The 15,402-nt window shown below is 34.4% G+C and overlaps 1 protein-coding gene across 1 annotated transcript in view; it reads right to left on the bottom strand.

The window, feature by feature from the left end:
• XPR1 (xenotropic and polytropic retrovirus receptor 1) overlaps positions 1 to 15,402 on the bottom strand; it is a 274,881-nt gene that overhangs the window by 99,533 nt on the left and 159,946 nt on the right. The window contains exons 5-7 of the mRNA XM_056815607.1: positions 10,865 to 11,014; positions 10,243 to 10,326; positions 8,374 to 8,455 (exon numbers count right to left, since the gene is read on the bottom strand). Coding sequence (XP_056671585.1) covers positions 8,374 to 8,455; positions 10,243 to 10,326; positions 10,865 to 11,014 — 316 coding nt within the window. The remainder of the gene's footprint in view (positions 1 to 8,373; positions 8,456 to 10,242; positions 10,327 to 10,864; positions 11,015 to 15,402) is intronic.

Below are 15,402 nucleotides of genomic sequence, written 5' to 3'. Positions count from 1 at the left end.
GGATTAAAGGGAAGGATGGTGTACATTCTAGGAATGGGAATTATCCTAAGCAAAGATATAGAGGAGGGAAACAGAATGTCATCCATAGGGAAGAAGAAAAGGCCAGTATGTTGGGCTATGAGATCAGAAAGGGAAGTCATGTAATCAGATCAGAAAGACAAATTGGAGTTAAGTTGTATTTGATACAATAGTGAGTAGCCAACCATTTGAGACTATTACTTTGAGGGGAAGAGTTTGGAGTGGGTAGAGCTTGAGGCAGGGAGGGAGACCAGTCACGAAGCTTTGAGGGGATATAAGCACACAATGAAAATCATAAGAAAAGAAACTCTAAATTTAATAAACTGAGCAAAGAGAAAATTTGCCTCTTTTCATAAAAAGCTCATTGTCATGAAGACTGATGTCATGAAGACTATGCTATAGATTATCTGATATTTAAAAATTTATAGATCTATTTTTATAAAATAAAAAAATGCACTGATTCACTCCCTGCCAAAGATTAAGGTATTTACTACAAGATGGAATTAATAATACTAATAACAACTTATGTTTCTATATATAATGAAAACAGTTCTCATTATCTTTGTTTTTGCTAGGGAACAATCTAATAGATGCAAGACAGCACAATACATGGAGAACAGAACAAAAACCTTGAATGAATGTTTGTTTTTTAAATTAGAACTATACGTTTTGGAGAGTAAAGAGTTAAGTCATAATTTCAGTTTACAAACTAACTTCATGGTATCTTTTTGCTATTTTTCTAAGCTTGTATGCTGAAGACTACAGGTAAGCCAGACTTCTACTCATCTTGTTTCTTTATGAATGAACAGATAAGAATGTTTCTCAACTCCAGTCCAGGGTTAAAGAATGAGTCAGACTCTCCCCACCACCATGCTTCCTTTTTTTTTAAACTTCTTCACTGCCTCAACCAATTTTAATACTCAAAGAACCCAAAGTATAATTTAGGAATACAGGTAACAGATAATAGCTACCAATTATAATCAATGGAAAAAGAAGAAATTAGACTCTTGATCTAGAAATCTAGAAATGAAATGAAGGAGGATACCATAAACCAATTTGAGGAACATAGAAAATTTTACCTGTCAGATTTATAGATAAGGAAAGAACTTATGACCAAATAAGATATAGAGAATTTTATGAAAAATAAAATGGATAATTTTGATTACATTAAATTAAAAAGTTTCTAAACAAATAAAATCAAATACAATCAAGATTGGAGGGAAACAACAAAGTTGGGGGTAAATTTTATAGCAAATGTCTCTGACAAAGGGCTCATTTTTCAAATATATAGAGAACTTAGTCAAATTTATAATACAAAACAGTCCCCAAATGATAAATGGTCAAAGGACATGAACAAGCAGTTCTTAGAAGAAATTGAAACTATTTCTAGTCATGTGAAGAAAATGCTCCAAATCACTACTGATTAGAGAAATGCAAATAAAAACAACTCTGAGGTACCACTGTTCACCTATCAGATCATGTAACATGATCAAAAAGAAAAATGATAAATGTTAGAAGGGATGTGGGAAAATCGTAAACTTAATAATACACTACTGGTGGAACTGTGAACTGATACAACCATTCTGGAGAACAATATAGAACCATAACCAAAGGGTTATAAAACTATGCATAGTCTTTGACCCAGCAATACTACTACTGGTTCTGTATCCCAAAGACATCAGAGATAAAGTAAAAGGACCAACTTGTACAAAAATATTTTTGGCAGCTCTTTTTGTAGTGGCAAAGAATTGGAAGCTGAGGGGGTGTTCATCACTTGTGGAATGTGTTCATCACAAGCTGCAGTATATGGCTATAATGGAAAATTATTATGCCATAAAAAATGATGAACAGGATGAGTTCAGAAAAACCTGGAAAAATTTTTATGACCTGAAGCAAAGTGAGATGTTCTCAATAACTTTGTAATCATCAAATTCATTAGCCTTTTCTTTCTCCAATACATCTTTTCCTTGACTACTCTATTGCATCTGACATTGCTGACTACCCTAGGGAAAACTCTCTACTCCCTTGAATTCAACACTATATACTATTTCTCTTCTATCACTAAACAATTCTTCACTGACATTTCATCTTCTTCCTAACTCCTTACAATGGATATTTCTTAAGATTGTGACCTGGACTAATTTCTCTTCTTTAACTGTCTCCTGTGAAAATTCATCCTTACTGCTATGACAACCACTATGAAGAAAACAAATACCCCTTCTATGTACTTTTTCTTCTCAGCTTTAACCCACATTTCCAACTACCCATCTGTGCATTGTCATTTAAGACTCTACTGGTCTAAAACCAAGCTTCTTATTTGACTCTATCCCTATCATCCTGCTCCTGCAACAAAACAAAATTCTGTTCCTTCTGATTTCACTATTTCTAGTCTCATTTAGTGTCTCATGTTCAAAACCTTGATATCTTTGATATCCCTTTGCCTTACTTTTCATATCTTCTTAGTGAACAAATCACATCAATTATATTGCTGTAGCATTTTCCACACTCATCTTCTTTCATCTTCCAACTGTCACTGCCATAAGGCCCTTACACTAACTCTCCTAAAATTATACAATATCCTCTAAATAGGTCTATCCATCACTATTTTTAACTTCCTACAATACATTTTTCATACTTTTCCCAAACTAATCTTAGCAAATCACTCAACTGCTCAAAGATCTTCAGTGATTCTCTCTGACCTCTGAAGTTTCTTCTCTTCTGCCTGGCATTCAAGGCTTTTTACAACCTTGCTGCATCTTACTTCCCTCTCCTTGTATAAATCTGTCCACTCTATGTACTATAAACTCAAGCCAACTTATCCCCAAACTCTCTGTTCCTAAAAAAAAAAAAAACTTTGTACTTTTCTCTCTCTGTTAATACTGTACTCTATGTCAACAACTTCCTTCCTCCACCATTACAGTTTTTAATGTCTAGCGATCTTTTAAAGTCAAACTCAAAGGTCAGGAAGTCTTCCCTGATTTCTCATTAGTAAGAACCTTCCTTCTATAACCTCAAATAACACTTTATAGCACTAAGGAATTTATGTATCAATATGCATTACAGTGAATTGTGTATGCTACATTCCTTCCTTATACTACAAATTCTACCAGGGTAGGGACAGTGTTTCATTTATATATTTTTAAAAGATCTTAGCACACATTGTAGTAATCTGCACATAATATGTACTTAATAACTATTTAATTTATATTTTAGGATAACAGGATTATGGATTTAGAGGAGGCAAGGACTTTGAAGTCTATATTCAAAGTCCTTTTCACAGATGAGGAAAATGAAGCTCTGGGGGTTTGAATGATTTGACCAAGGTCACACAAGAAATAAAATGACTGAAACCCAAGTCCCTCTAACTTCAAAGTCTGGCACATTTTCCACTACACCATTGAGAAAAAGATGCTGCTAAGATTAACTAATATACTTTATACAGAATACACAACTTTATACAAACTGTAGATCACTATTACAGTGAGTGGTTAGAGAGGTACACTAGAAATTCTCAAATCACACTTTAAAGTTATGGAAAAAAATTGTAAAGGTTTATTTCCTTCTTTTGCTGAGGCCATTACAACCTGGGCTGAGGTACTTAAAAAAACTAATAAGGAAGGATAACAATAAAAACTAATATGACAATATGGAGTATAATGCTGCCTGAAAGTTTTGCTCATTTCTCACTATTCAAATTTAGAAAAAGGCTAAAAGATAGAAAAAGAGTAACTCTTCATAAAGGAAAACGTCATATTTGGAACTGTGAGAGGGATGTTATTTAACATAAGTGAATGTCCAGATAATCTAAATTTACTCATTTATACATTAATACTTTTAAAATCTGAAATATTTTGAATGGAAATATTTCTAAAATGGATTACATATTTCTTTGTCTTCTTAAAGTACCATGAACCAAACTGTAACTTCCTTCTGATAACAAAGTATCATAATTACAAACAATATTATGTCATACTATCCCATTAGCAATTGAATTATGTAAGACTATTTTTCCCTTTATTAAATGGACTCAGCTTACAAAGCTTTTAGAATTCTTGAAATTATTATATTGTTTCTCTGCCTTCTTTCTTGTGATTTTACTATCACTACTTGCTGCTAGCATTTGCCTACTTCAAGAAGTTCACCTTTAAAAATGGGAGATTTGAACCCCAGAAGTCCTTGGCAGTTCCCAGAATTCCCTATAATATCACCTGAATTCTCACCTGGGCTGAGAACAAAAATTGTATTTAAACTGACTGTTCCTCCTACTTGGTCTCTCTGCTTCCACTTCTAAATACACACGGCTCTCAAGATGTAGTAAGTGAATTGTGAATGGGCTAGTGCTCTAGGCACGTGCCTTCTTATTTTTGTATTTCTTTATCCTTGATTTCTAATAATCTTTAATAAGCCTCTAAAAATATAATACTTTTAGTAGAGAAACTAATTTAACTGTTACAGTTTGGTGACCACGAAGGGAAAAAAACCCCAATTAAAAAATAAGAGGCTAGATAATGATTTCTAAGCCACATTTCTCCAAGGCTTTTTTTTAGCAAGCCTCTTGACTCATCTTGCTCCTGCCTGCCTGCCTGCCTGCTTCCTGGCTCCTGGCTCCTGGTCTCTCTCTCGTTCCTGGCCCAGCTGATCCACGGCCCCAGCAACTCTTGCCTCCGACCCAGATGACTCATAGCTCCAGGCCCAGCCCCAGGACCTAGGCTTCTGGTGGCAGACCCAATTTCTTCAGGATCAAAAACCAGCTGGTAAAAATGGGGGTGATTTTTCCTTAGGCTATGATTAGCCTCCACGTGACAAGGGGCAGGGGGCACAGGGGGGGAGAAAGAGAAGGAAGAGACTTTTCCAAACAGGAACTTATAAGCATGGCTTTAAAAGGATATCTTTTGAGTGCATTGGTCCTTTTATTTATCTCCCCAGATCTCCCCTTATCATTGGAAGTACCTGAGGAATCTTTAAACTTACTCCATGTAATTCTCTCAGAGTCAGGGGAAAAATTCAGCTACCTGCAACTCTTTGGCCAAATTTGAGATTCCTAAAGTCCACCCATACATAGGGGGGGTGCAGCTCAGTGGATTGAGAGCCAGGTCTAGAGATAGGAGGTCCTGGGTTAAAATATGGCCTGACACTTCCTGGCGGTATGGCCCTGGGCAGGTCATTTAGCCCCCATTGCCTACCCTTTACCAATTTTCTGCCTTCTGACAATAAGCATCTAAATGTATAATTAAAAAAAAAAACCCCAAGGAACTTTAAAGAGACTGGAGGTTATATTTTTAAAGCATTTTGGACTCCAATGTTTTATAAAAATCTCTGTATTATATTGCATTTTACTGATTGTTTTGTTTAAGATTTAACTTTATGATTTTAAGTTCATATATTACTGCATTGAATACTATTCTGTTACAATGATTCATTTTAATGTACTGAGTTTTAACTACTGTTAAATTCTGTTGCTTTTCCCCTATAACTATACTGACCAAACATTATTGAGTAAGCCCATATAAAAACAGCTTTTCTATTTTTGACTTTGCAAACTGTCACAGAGGATAGATGGACTCCATCAGAAAATTGCTACAATTGTATAACAACCTTTGGAAAATTAAATGAGCTAAATATCTCCAATTGATTTTAAGGCTTCTTTAGACATGATTTTTTGAATTTTTCTTAACAATCTCTGGTCATTTTGCCTGCCCCTAACAGGAGGTAAGACCCATTTTAGTAGCTGAAGTGAAATACAATTATAACCCCCACCTCCCACATTTAGAAAAATGTGAACAGAAGCTGGGAAGTTAATCCCAGGGTACCCCTGGATGGCTCCACAAAAGAGGAGCATCTCTCATTTATAACATCAGCTCACTTTATCCAACATCAACAGTACAGGGGTTTGGGTTTTTCCTAGAATCTTCTGCCACATTTTTTGCAATGATATCTAGATTTCTTGATGATGTTCTAAACCCAAATAAGTTTTACTTTGTTTAAATATGTTTACCAAGGTTGAAAGATTTGCTACGTTTGTAAAAATTGTGACAAATATCCATCAGTTAATAGGCTTTTAAAAATGCCATACAGAAACTTATGGGAAACATGATAGTGGGTTTGTTTGCTATTGTAATTAACTGGACTATTGAGAATTTTGGGGATATTGATACCTACATATTAAACTTGTAAAATTCATTTGCTTGTACTCACAGTGGATCATGGCCAGATATGAAGAGGAAATGTATCTCATTTTTGGTGAGAAAGCCTTGTATTCTCTATTTTCTTAGTTGACACAGTGTGTCAATGATTATAAGCTATATTTTTGAATTTTAAAACTTTTATTATATTTTTCTTGCAAGTGCAATATGCTATTTCAGTTTTTTATTTTTTTCTCTCCTTTTTATATTTGCAGCACATGTCACCAGTATTTTCTTTAACTTTTTGATTTTGCAGTAATATAAGTTTAAAATACATTTGCTATAATATCAATGCATGCCTCCAAAGCTTGAGACTATAAAAATGATGCCACTAATTGTTTTTAAAAATTATGGGACTTTGCTTAATGAGTCTGTCTGATTCTAGGACAAGATATACAAAAGAGCCATTGCACAGGGTCAAAGAAACCAATCCAGGAAGGACTGATGTACTTTTAAGCCAATACAAAGGACTTGAACCTAGTGTGAAGACTCAAGGTTGCGACTTTTAACATATGTTAAGATGCAGGCCTTCCTTGAATCCACACTGTGAAAATACTTACAGACAAGTATCCCAAACTTGCCTCCTCACCTGGTTCCAATAATGTAGTCCATTTTCTGTCTTTCATAGTGTGTCAAACTTTCTGTAGTCCTGGCTACTGACTGGGTAAATGCTTCCTTGCTTATATCATTTTAATTGGGCCCTGATTCAAGGACCTATTATAGATTTATTTTTCCTTTACTTAGAATTTTTACACATAAGAGTTTGATAGTCTATATTTTCATCCAGAAATTATCTTTTTTATTTGGATTTTTCTGATGTCTTTTTAATTTCTCTTGCCAATTGATTCATATACCTCATAACTCAGCCATGCATCCCTAAATGATCCCTGTGTTTTTCAATCACCCTTTTCAAGGGGGGAATGTGAAAATATTATTATTTTAAATTGAAAAGTTTAAATTCCTTTTGAGAAGAATTTTAGGTTAAGAAAGATGCTACCTCTCTGAATCCAGAAACTGAACTGTTTGGAGAAGACACCATGAAGATGTCTCAGGACCATAAGCTGCACGAGAAGATCAAGAACAAATTTTGGGTGTGGTTGATTGAACATTTATTTTTATGTATACTTTCATGCCAAAGGGAGGACTGCCCCCAACAGGTTTTTTGTCAATGTGTCTAGCAATTATTGGTTTTGTTCTTTTTTCCTCTTATCCTCAAATTATTGTAATCTTTAAGTTGATTATGTTTTCATGATCCTTTTTGGGGAAACCTTTCCCAATGAGGATCAAATGGAGGTGCTGTAAAAATGGAGATTTCAACCTCAGACTTCAATCCCTAAAAGTCTTTGGCACTTCTCAGAATTCCCTATATTATCACCTGAATTCCCACCTGGGCTGAGAACAAAAATTGAATTTAAACTGACTGTACCACCTACTTGGTCTCTCTGTTTCCGTTTCTAAGCACACGTGGCTCTCAAGACGTAGTAAGTGAATTGTGAATGGGCTAGTGCTCTAGGCATGTGCCTTCTTATTTTTGTATTTCTTTATCCTTGATTTCTAATAATCTTTAATAAACCTCTAAAAATATAATACTTTTACTAGAGAAACTAATTTTAACTGTTACACATCCAATTCCATTTCTAATATATTAGATTTACTATAGAGCAGACTACCAAACTAATAACCAACGTTGTTAGAATTAGCTACCCCCTCACCCCCGACAGACAGTAAGTAGATTCTTAATAAAGGAGGGATGAGCTTTTTTTAGTAAAATGCATGACTTTAAAACATCTATTTAAGCATTTTATTTCCTGGTTGTTGACTAAATATTAGAGAGTTGAAGCTGCTAAAGAAGTAAACTTTGGCTAAGGGAACTATTACTATATAAACAAAGTACAGAACTATAAAGGAAAAAGAGAATATTTAAATAGTTATTTTCTAAAGAAATAAGTATACCAAAGTGAATTTAATAATAAGCACAACTAGCCCAGTAGCTAAAATTTTTTTTGGTGATTTTGTTTGAACAGAGGGATACACACACACACACACACACACACACACACACACACACACACACACACACACACACACGTGTTTGTATGTTTATGCATATATAACTTATCTCATTATACAGAATATACCAAAAATAATTCTACTAGAAATAGAAGATACCTACCTGTGAGCACAAGGGTAACATTTAGCACGATGAATATTCCACAATATAGACCAACTCTAAATATAGTCCATGAAGGTGCAGGCTAGGGATAGAAAAAAAGCATTTTGGATAAATAAGAGAGAATACTTAAAATTATAGGAAGAATTTTTCAATTCAATCCAAAATAGCAGCTGCCCCGAACACAAAGGAAAAACAAAATAGTTCTTACCATGAAAGTAATGGAGGTGAGGAGAGAGCTAACACATTTGCAGATAAGTTATACAAATTATAAAATACAAATAATTTCAAGAACTAATAACTGGGAAGATCAAAAAAGAGTTGGTTTGGGTGTGCTTTGAAGGAAGCTCTAGGATTCTAAAAGGTGGAAGTAAAAGGAAAGCACATCTGAGCCATGGGAGATCAGTTGTGAAAAGACTATGTAGCAGTGAATGAAAAGACTGTATACTGAGAAATAGCTAGCAGACCTCTTTTAATGGAAAAGAGAATGCACAAGGGAATCATATTAAATAAATCTGAAAAGGTAGGTAGGGGTCATAGGTTTTATATGTCAGGATGAGGATTTTAAAATTTTTTCTAAAATCAGTTGGTAGTTACAGGATTTATATTTTAGGTTTATCAATTTGGCAACTGTTTATAGAATGAGTTAAATAGGATAGACCTTGGAAGGAATAAAAATTAGAAGATAATTACAATAGTGGAGGTAAAAGATGATGATGAGTCTGATCCAGGCTAAAGGTTGTGAGAGTGGCGTATGACCTCATATAAACCATATAGGAATATTTGTGTTGGATCAAGATCCAGAAAATTCAATTAACAGGTTCTCCAAGAATCTCTTAAGCAAAGAAAAAGTAGGAAAAAGAGAAGGAAACAAATTTTTATTAAATCTATTATGTGCTGTAAAATTGAGATTTGAACTCTGGACTTCAATCCCCTCAAATCCTTGCTCCACTTCCCCAAAATGCTTTGTAATCTCACGGAATTCTGAGGTGGGTGAGATCGAGAAGGTACTTAAGCTGATTGCAAAGGATTTTGAGCTCTCTCTCTATTTTTGGACTTCTGTTTTGGAGCAGACGTGGCTCTTTCCGTAATGTAGGTGAGGTCTTGTCTAGGCCACTATGGCCTAGGCACGTGTTTCTTATCCTATCTTTTCTTTAATCCTTAATCTTCAATAAACCTCTAAAAAATATAATACTCCTTGCAGAGAGAAACTAATTTCTACCTGCCTCAGTCTCCCCTAAATTTTAATCTTTACAGTGCCAGGTGATAGGCTATGAGCTTTGGAAATATCTCACTTAAATCTTCTCAACAACCCTGAGAGGTAGGACCTATTATTATTTACATTTTACAGATGAGAAAACTGAGGCAAACGGAGGTTTAAGTGATTTGCCCAAGGTCAGACAGCTAAGGATCTGAATCCATATTTAAACCTAGCTTCCTGACCCTGATTGACACTCTATCCACTGTGCCACCTAGATAACTAAAAGTGAATGTTCAAGACAATTAATTTACAATGACTGCATATACAAATATTTGCTTGGGTTCTTATGTCTTTTTACTCCTTTCCTAGTTGTAGGCATCAACATTGTTAATATTTCTTAAAAACCCAATAATCAAAATAATGGGTATTTCTTGTCACTATTTCCACCACCAAATGCTCCAGTGTTGCAATTTTTAAATAAAAATTTCCCAAAAAAGGGATAGTAGCAGTTGCCCCTTAATAAATGCCTTGTAATTCTAAGCCTTTGAAGTCCTGAGCTAAAATGGTATACAAAAATGTTACATAGTGAATATATTCCATAACAAAACAAACTGGCTTAGAAATTAAGTCCATCTGCTAAGAGACAAAAATTGTTAGCACTAAATCCTAACCTGAGCTGCTCCCAATGGAGGGACCCGTAAACGTTTCATGGCCTTCTGTCTATCTCCATCTTCAAGTTCAATGGTCACCACAGCCTAGAAAAAAAGTTAAAAGTTTAACATAAAGTTCATCATACTTATTTGAAAAATGTATAAGTTCCAAAGCATCTCTTCAGCTAATTTACTTATTCAGTGCCATACCAATCAAATAACATTATAGACCTAGAAAAAAATAACTAAATTCATCTGGAAGAACAAAAGATCAAGAATATTAAGGGAACTAATAAAATTATTTTCTGCAAATTTGTGATAATTTCTGAGTAGATGTTAACTGATGTAGTAAAAAAATTAAAACTGAAAAGGTGAATACATACAATCAAAAGCAGAAATTATCAAAATGCTAATTATAATAGGTATACAAAGTTGATCACTTTGAAGGTACACATAGTTGATCACAAGTCTGACCTGGAAGGAATCTTAAAAGTTATGCAGTTTTGATTTCCTCATTTTATAGGTGAGAAAACATATATAGGTGAAAAGTTATATAACATGCCCCAGTGTCAAAGAGAAGTCATCCAGAAGACAATAGCCATAGGATTGAGAATGTTTGGTACAGAAGGGAGAATTTTTGTACCTCTGTCTCAGAGATAAGCTGGTTGATTTTCTTGCAAGTGTAAAATGGTGCCACTTCCACATGGGCCACTCGCCAATCGGCTCCGCGAGTTGTATCCAGGATCTTGTCATGTTTTTTGAGAATTTTACGAAACCCTGTAAAGTTCAAATTCTAAAAAGAGAAGGAGAAACAGCATTCTAAGTGTTGTCAGTTGAAGGGTTTCAATTATAATGAATCATAAGATATTAAAGATGTATTCAAAAGCTGATTCTAATCAGCAAAGTGTTCATGGATCAGACTTATGGATATATTTCTAATATTTAACATGACTGATTTATGAACCCTAAATTGGATTGGGTTAAATTTTGTTGAACTTAAAAAATTAGCCTCTATTTTATCTGCAGTCTGAAAACTGACAAACAACTTGTAATGGTCTTGAAATGTCAAAGACTAACACTTAACATCTGAAAAAGTGGTCAAACTCTGAATAGGTGTAGACCAGGGTTCTGGGAATAGAGAAGTTTTTTCACTAGACATGACAGATTTGCAAAATATTCTTCCTGGACACCTGGCTATACAATTGTGTTATTCCTTGTTCCTTTATCTTTACAACTGGATGCTAATATTGTGAATTTCAAAACAACTCAATCCTGTTCAAACCATTCTTTAGAGGATGGGATTTGGCTATTTCCTGATCAATAACAATAGAGATACTTGGAATGACAGAATCAGGTCTTGGAAACTACAATCTCCACCCTACTCAAGGTAACAAGATTTAGAAAGGGCTGCAGCAAAGCTCAAGATTTAATTATTTGAGAATATGACCTTCAACAGACATGTGCAAAGGGACCTCTGGGCAGTCCTGGGTTAAGCTAAAGCCACCATTGGCACAGGTGAGACACAGGAAGTGAGTTAGAGGAGAGCTGAGGAGGCTGGGTCTTCCTGTGTGGAAAAAAGGAGGTTGTTGGAGCCTGGTGCTTGGAGTGGAGGCCTTCAGACTGTTTCTCCATTTTGGTCACGTGAGTGATAGGGACTGATCTCTTTTCTTTGCCTCAGCTATCCAAGGCCTTGGGCCATTTGGCCCAGCCTAAGCAGAGTGGGTATTTAAGCCCTATTCCCTCCCTCTCCCTCTCTTTCTCTCCCTCTCCCTCTCCCTCTCCCTCCCTCTCTCCCTCCCTCTCTCCCTCTCCCTACCTCTCTCCCTTTCCCTCTCCCTCTCCCTTCTCTCTCTCTCTCTCTCTCTCTCTCTCTCTCTCTCTCTCTCTCTCTCTCTCTCTCTCTCTCTCTCTCTCTCTCTCTCTCTCTCTCTCTCTCTCACCTTTCTTCCTCCTGTTAGTAATTTAACCTGACTTAAGTTTTCATTTAGGAATTACATAGCTGAATTCCTTGGCGACCTTAAATTAATATATATCAGTCTTTTAAAGTGATTTCCATATCACAATATTATGTTAAAACCTTTGCTGTTTCCCTTGTTTGATTAACATCCTGAAAACCCCAATACTGAAAACCTATAATAAACAGTGCAGTGGGCTCAGAATATCTCTGTGAGCTGGCCTGCTGACACCACGCTGAAGATCTCTCTCAGTGTTCCTTGTCTGTTTGTCTCTTTTTCCCTAGTCCTTAAACCCCTTTACTCTTGTTTTCCAGTCTTTACCTCCCCTTCATTGGTGATTAAACCCACATCAGAACTTTTTGTAGAGTCTGGAACTCTATAACAGTCTAAAGAGTATGAAAAGAATTTTTACAGTATACCAAATAAATTTGATAGGGTTACATTCTAATTCACATGAGGAGATAGCTATGTTTCATTAATTACATGCTTACCTTATTAAGATATAAAATTATTCTTCCCTATTTTATCGATTTGATAGATTTCTAAGTAGTACACTGACATATTAACACAAAGAAATACTGAATTTTGGACTATACTTTCTTCTAAGAAATTCATTTTAAGTAAGAACAGGTCTAAACATTTTTTCCCTCACCCATTGAATATAAAGTGCTTTGAACATAATTAGGTCTTGCTAAATGTTTGCTAAATATAAACAGTGCAAATACTGAGCTTTGAAAATTATGGCTAAATGCTAATGCTGAAGTAAAGTTGTAGGAAATCCTATTTTCTTAATATCTCCCTCAAACACAACCACAACAATTCTATGTAGGTGTACAACTACAGAAATCTTTTTTGGGGGGAAAAGAGCTGCTCATGCACATCAACAAACAAGTTTAACACAATACAAATGGGTTTGGGGAGCAAGGAAAAAAGGAGGAAACAGGAACACAGCATTTCTGAATGTTAAAAAAAAAATGATTGAAAGGCACAGGGTAATAAAAAGGAAGTAGGAGACAGTGGTGAGAGAAAGGGCATTCCAGAGTAATATAGAAAGGATAGTACAGAAGTAAAATTTTTTGCAACTTATAGAGGGAAGAAGTATATGTGATCTGTGTTTAGTGCTATGTTATAGGGTTGGAATGTAACTTCTTTGGCCAAACAATATTACGACAAAATAAATAATTTAATAAAGCATAGCATAAGATAAATAAAACTGAACAATTGTAACCCTGAATGGTTATAATTCAATTTCCTTTAAAAGGAAGATTGAATTTCCTTATGAAGAGAAAGTTTTTTATGTTTTACTTATTTAAGCAGAGAAAGTTGCGACAAGATAAATGAATTTCATTATATTTAAAAGTTTTGAACAATAAAAAGAAATAGATTTAGAATAACAAGGCAAAAAAAAAAAGCCAGAATGGAAAAAAAATCTATTATAAAATGTTATAAAAATCCTATATAGGATTGACAGAAACATGTAAGAGGAAAACCCGTTCTTTGAATAAGTACAATAGACAAATGGTCAAAGAGATATGAATAAATAGTTCTTGAAAGAAAAACAAATTCAATGCTGATGGAGTTATAAACAAGTACTTTATTTACATTACTATCACAATATGGTATTGATAAGAGTTCTAAATTTATTAATATCCTTTGATTCTGTAATCTCATTACTAAGATCAACATGCTAAGGATGTGATAAGGAAAAAAGAAGAGATCTCAATATACAAAAATGTTCAAGTTTTTATTTGCTTGTGTTCATAATGAGTACTGAAAGACAAGGTGATAAAATATCCTATAAAAGGATATGTGATTATTTTTTTTTACCTTTAACTATGTGATGAAACTTTCTTTTTTTTCTCAGTAAGAAAGCTGTAAGCATTCCTTTCATATAATGGTAGACTTTAGATCTCTAGTTTGACAAGGAACATTACCTTGGTTATGGTTAGGTTCTTCCATGTATAAATTATATGTTAAGGCCAACAATAATTGATATTTATAGAAGAGTCTTAAGTACCTTCTGCTCTTTTTTACTTTAAACCCATAGTCATTGTCCTGGTAGAAGTAAAGGAGGATTGCACCAAAAAAAGATAATTATTCATTAATAGACCAACTAATTAACTAATTAATTAATGTTTTACAGATTGCAAAGGTCAAAAAATTAATCAGTGGTCAACATTCTCATGTGAATCTCTACATATTTAGAATAGCATACCAAATGGTAGCCATGGTCTATCTTTTCTCTATTCTTAAAACTCTTCCAATATGGCAGAATGTACTAGAATTTGAGTTCAACTGGCACAGTTTTCAAGAATTCTGGGTTATCTCCCTGATACCACAAGAAGGAATAGTATATTTGTTGGAAAAGGGTATCTTTAGAATAATTGTGACATATTAATTTGTTTCTTTGCTTTTAAAATAGACATAATTTTTTTTAAAAATGGTATGGTATATTGCTATGCCATACCATCAGAGAGGACAGAAGAACTGTTTCAACTCACCCATTTTGTCACAGTTATTTCCTACTAAGTACTATTTTGTTTCTATTAAGGGAAGGAAGCTAAAGGAGAGAAATTTGCAATGAGAGCTAAGAGAAATCATAATGCTGGAAAGTATTTCAAGAAGAGTAACCGGAATGGTAAAAGGCTTCAAGTTTGTGTTATATAAGGATTGGGTGAGGGACCTGGAGATTTAAGCCTAAAAACTTGGTGGGCAAGGGGTAAGAGTGTTATCTGTCTTCAAATATCTGAAGGGCTGTCTATCACAAAGAAGGATAGTTCTATTTAGCTTCTGAGAGCATAACTAAGAACAATGAGTAGAAACTGCAGAAAGATAAATTTGTTTGCTGTCAAGAAAATTTAGAGCTATCTATCCACAAGTGAATTGAGCAATCTCAGAAGTTAGTGGATTTTCCCTTCACTAGAGGTCTTTAAGAAGAAGCTGGATGACCACTTGTTGGTTATGTTACGGTAAAGATTCATTTTGGGATATGAATCAGACTAGATGGCTGCATCTAACTTAGAAATTCTGTGATTGGATAGCATTAGGAATCACCCACTGAAAGGAAATAAAATGATAATCCCCCCTGAATTCCAGGCTATTATTAAAATATTATATACACTTGGCTTCATTCTCTAATTTCCCACTTCTGTTTTACTTAATTAAAATAAAGAAAAAGGGTTGATATTAGAACTAAAGTTTTTTTTAAACAATCTAACTTCTCTAG

This window comes from Monodelphis domestica, chromosome 2, assembly GCF_027887165.1.
Source record: "Monodelphis domestica isolate mMonDom1 chromosome 2, mMonDom1.pri, whole genome shotgun sequence".
Classification (NCBI taxonomy): domain Eukaryota; kingdom Metazoa; phylum Chordata; class Mammalia; order Didelphimorphia; family Didelphidae; genus Monodelphis; species Monodelphis domestica.
Note: the sequence above shows the minus strand (reverse complement) of the source record. Positions and strands in the feature narration are given on the sequence as shown.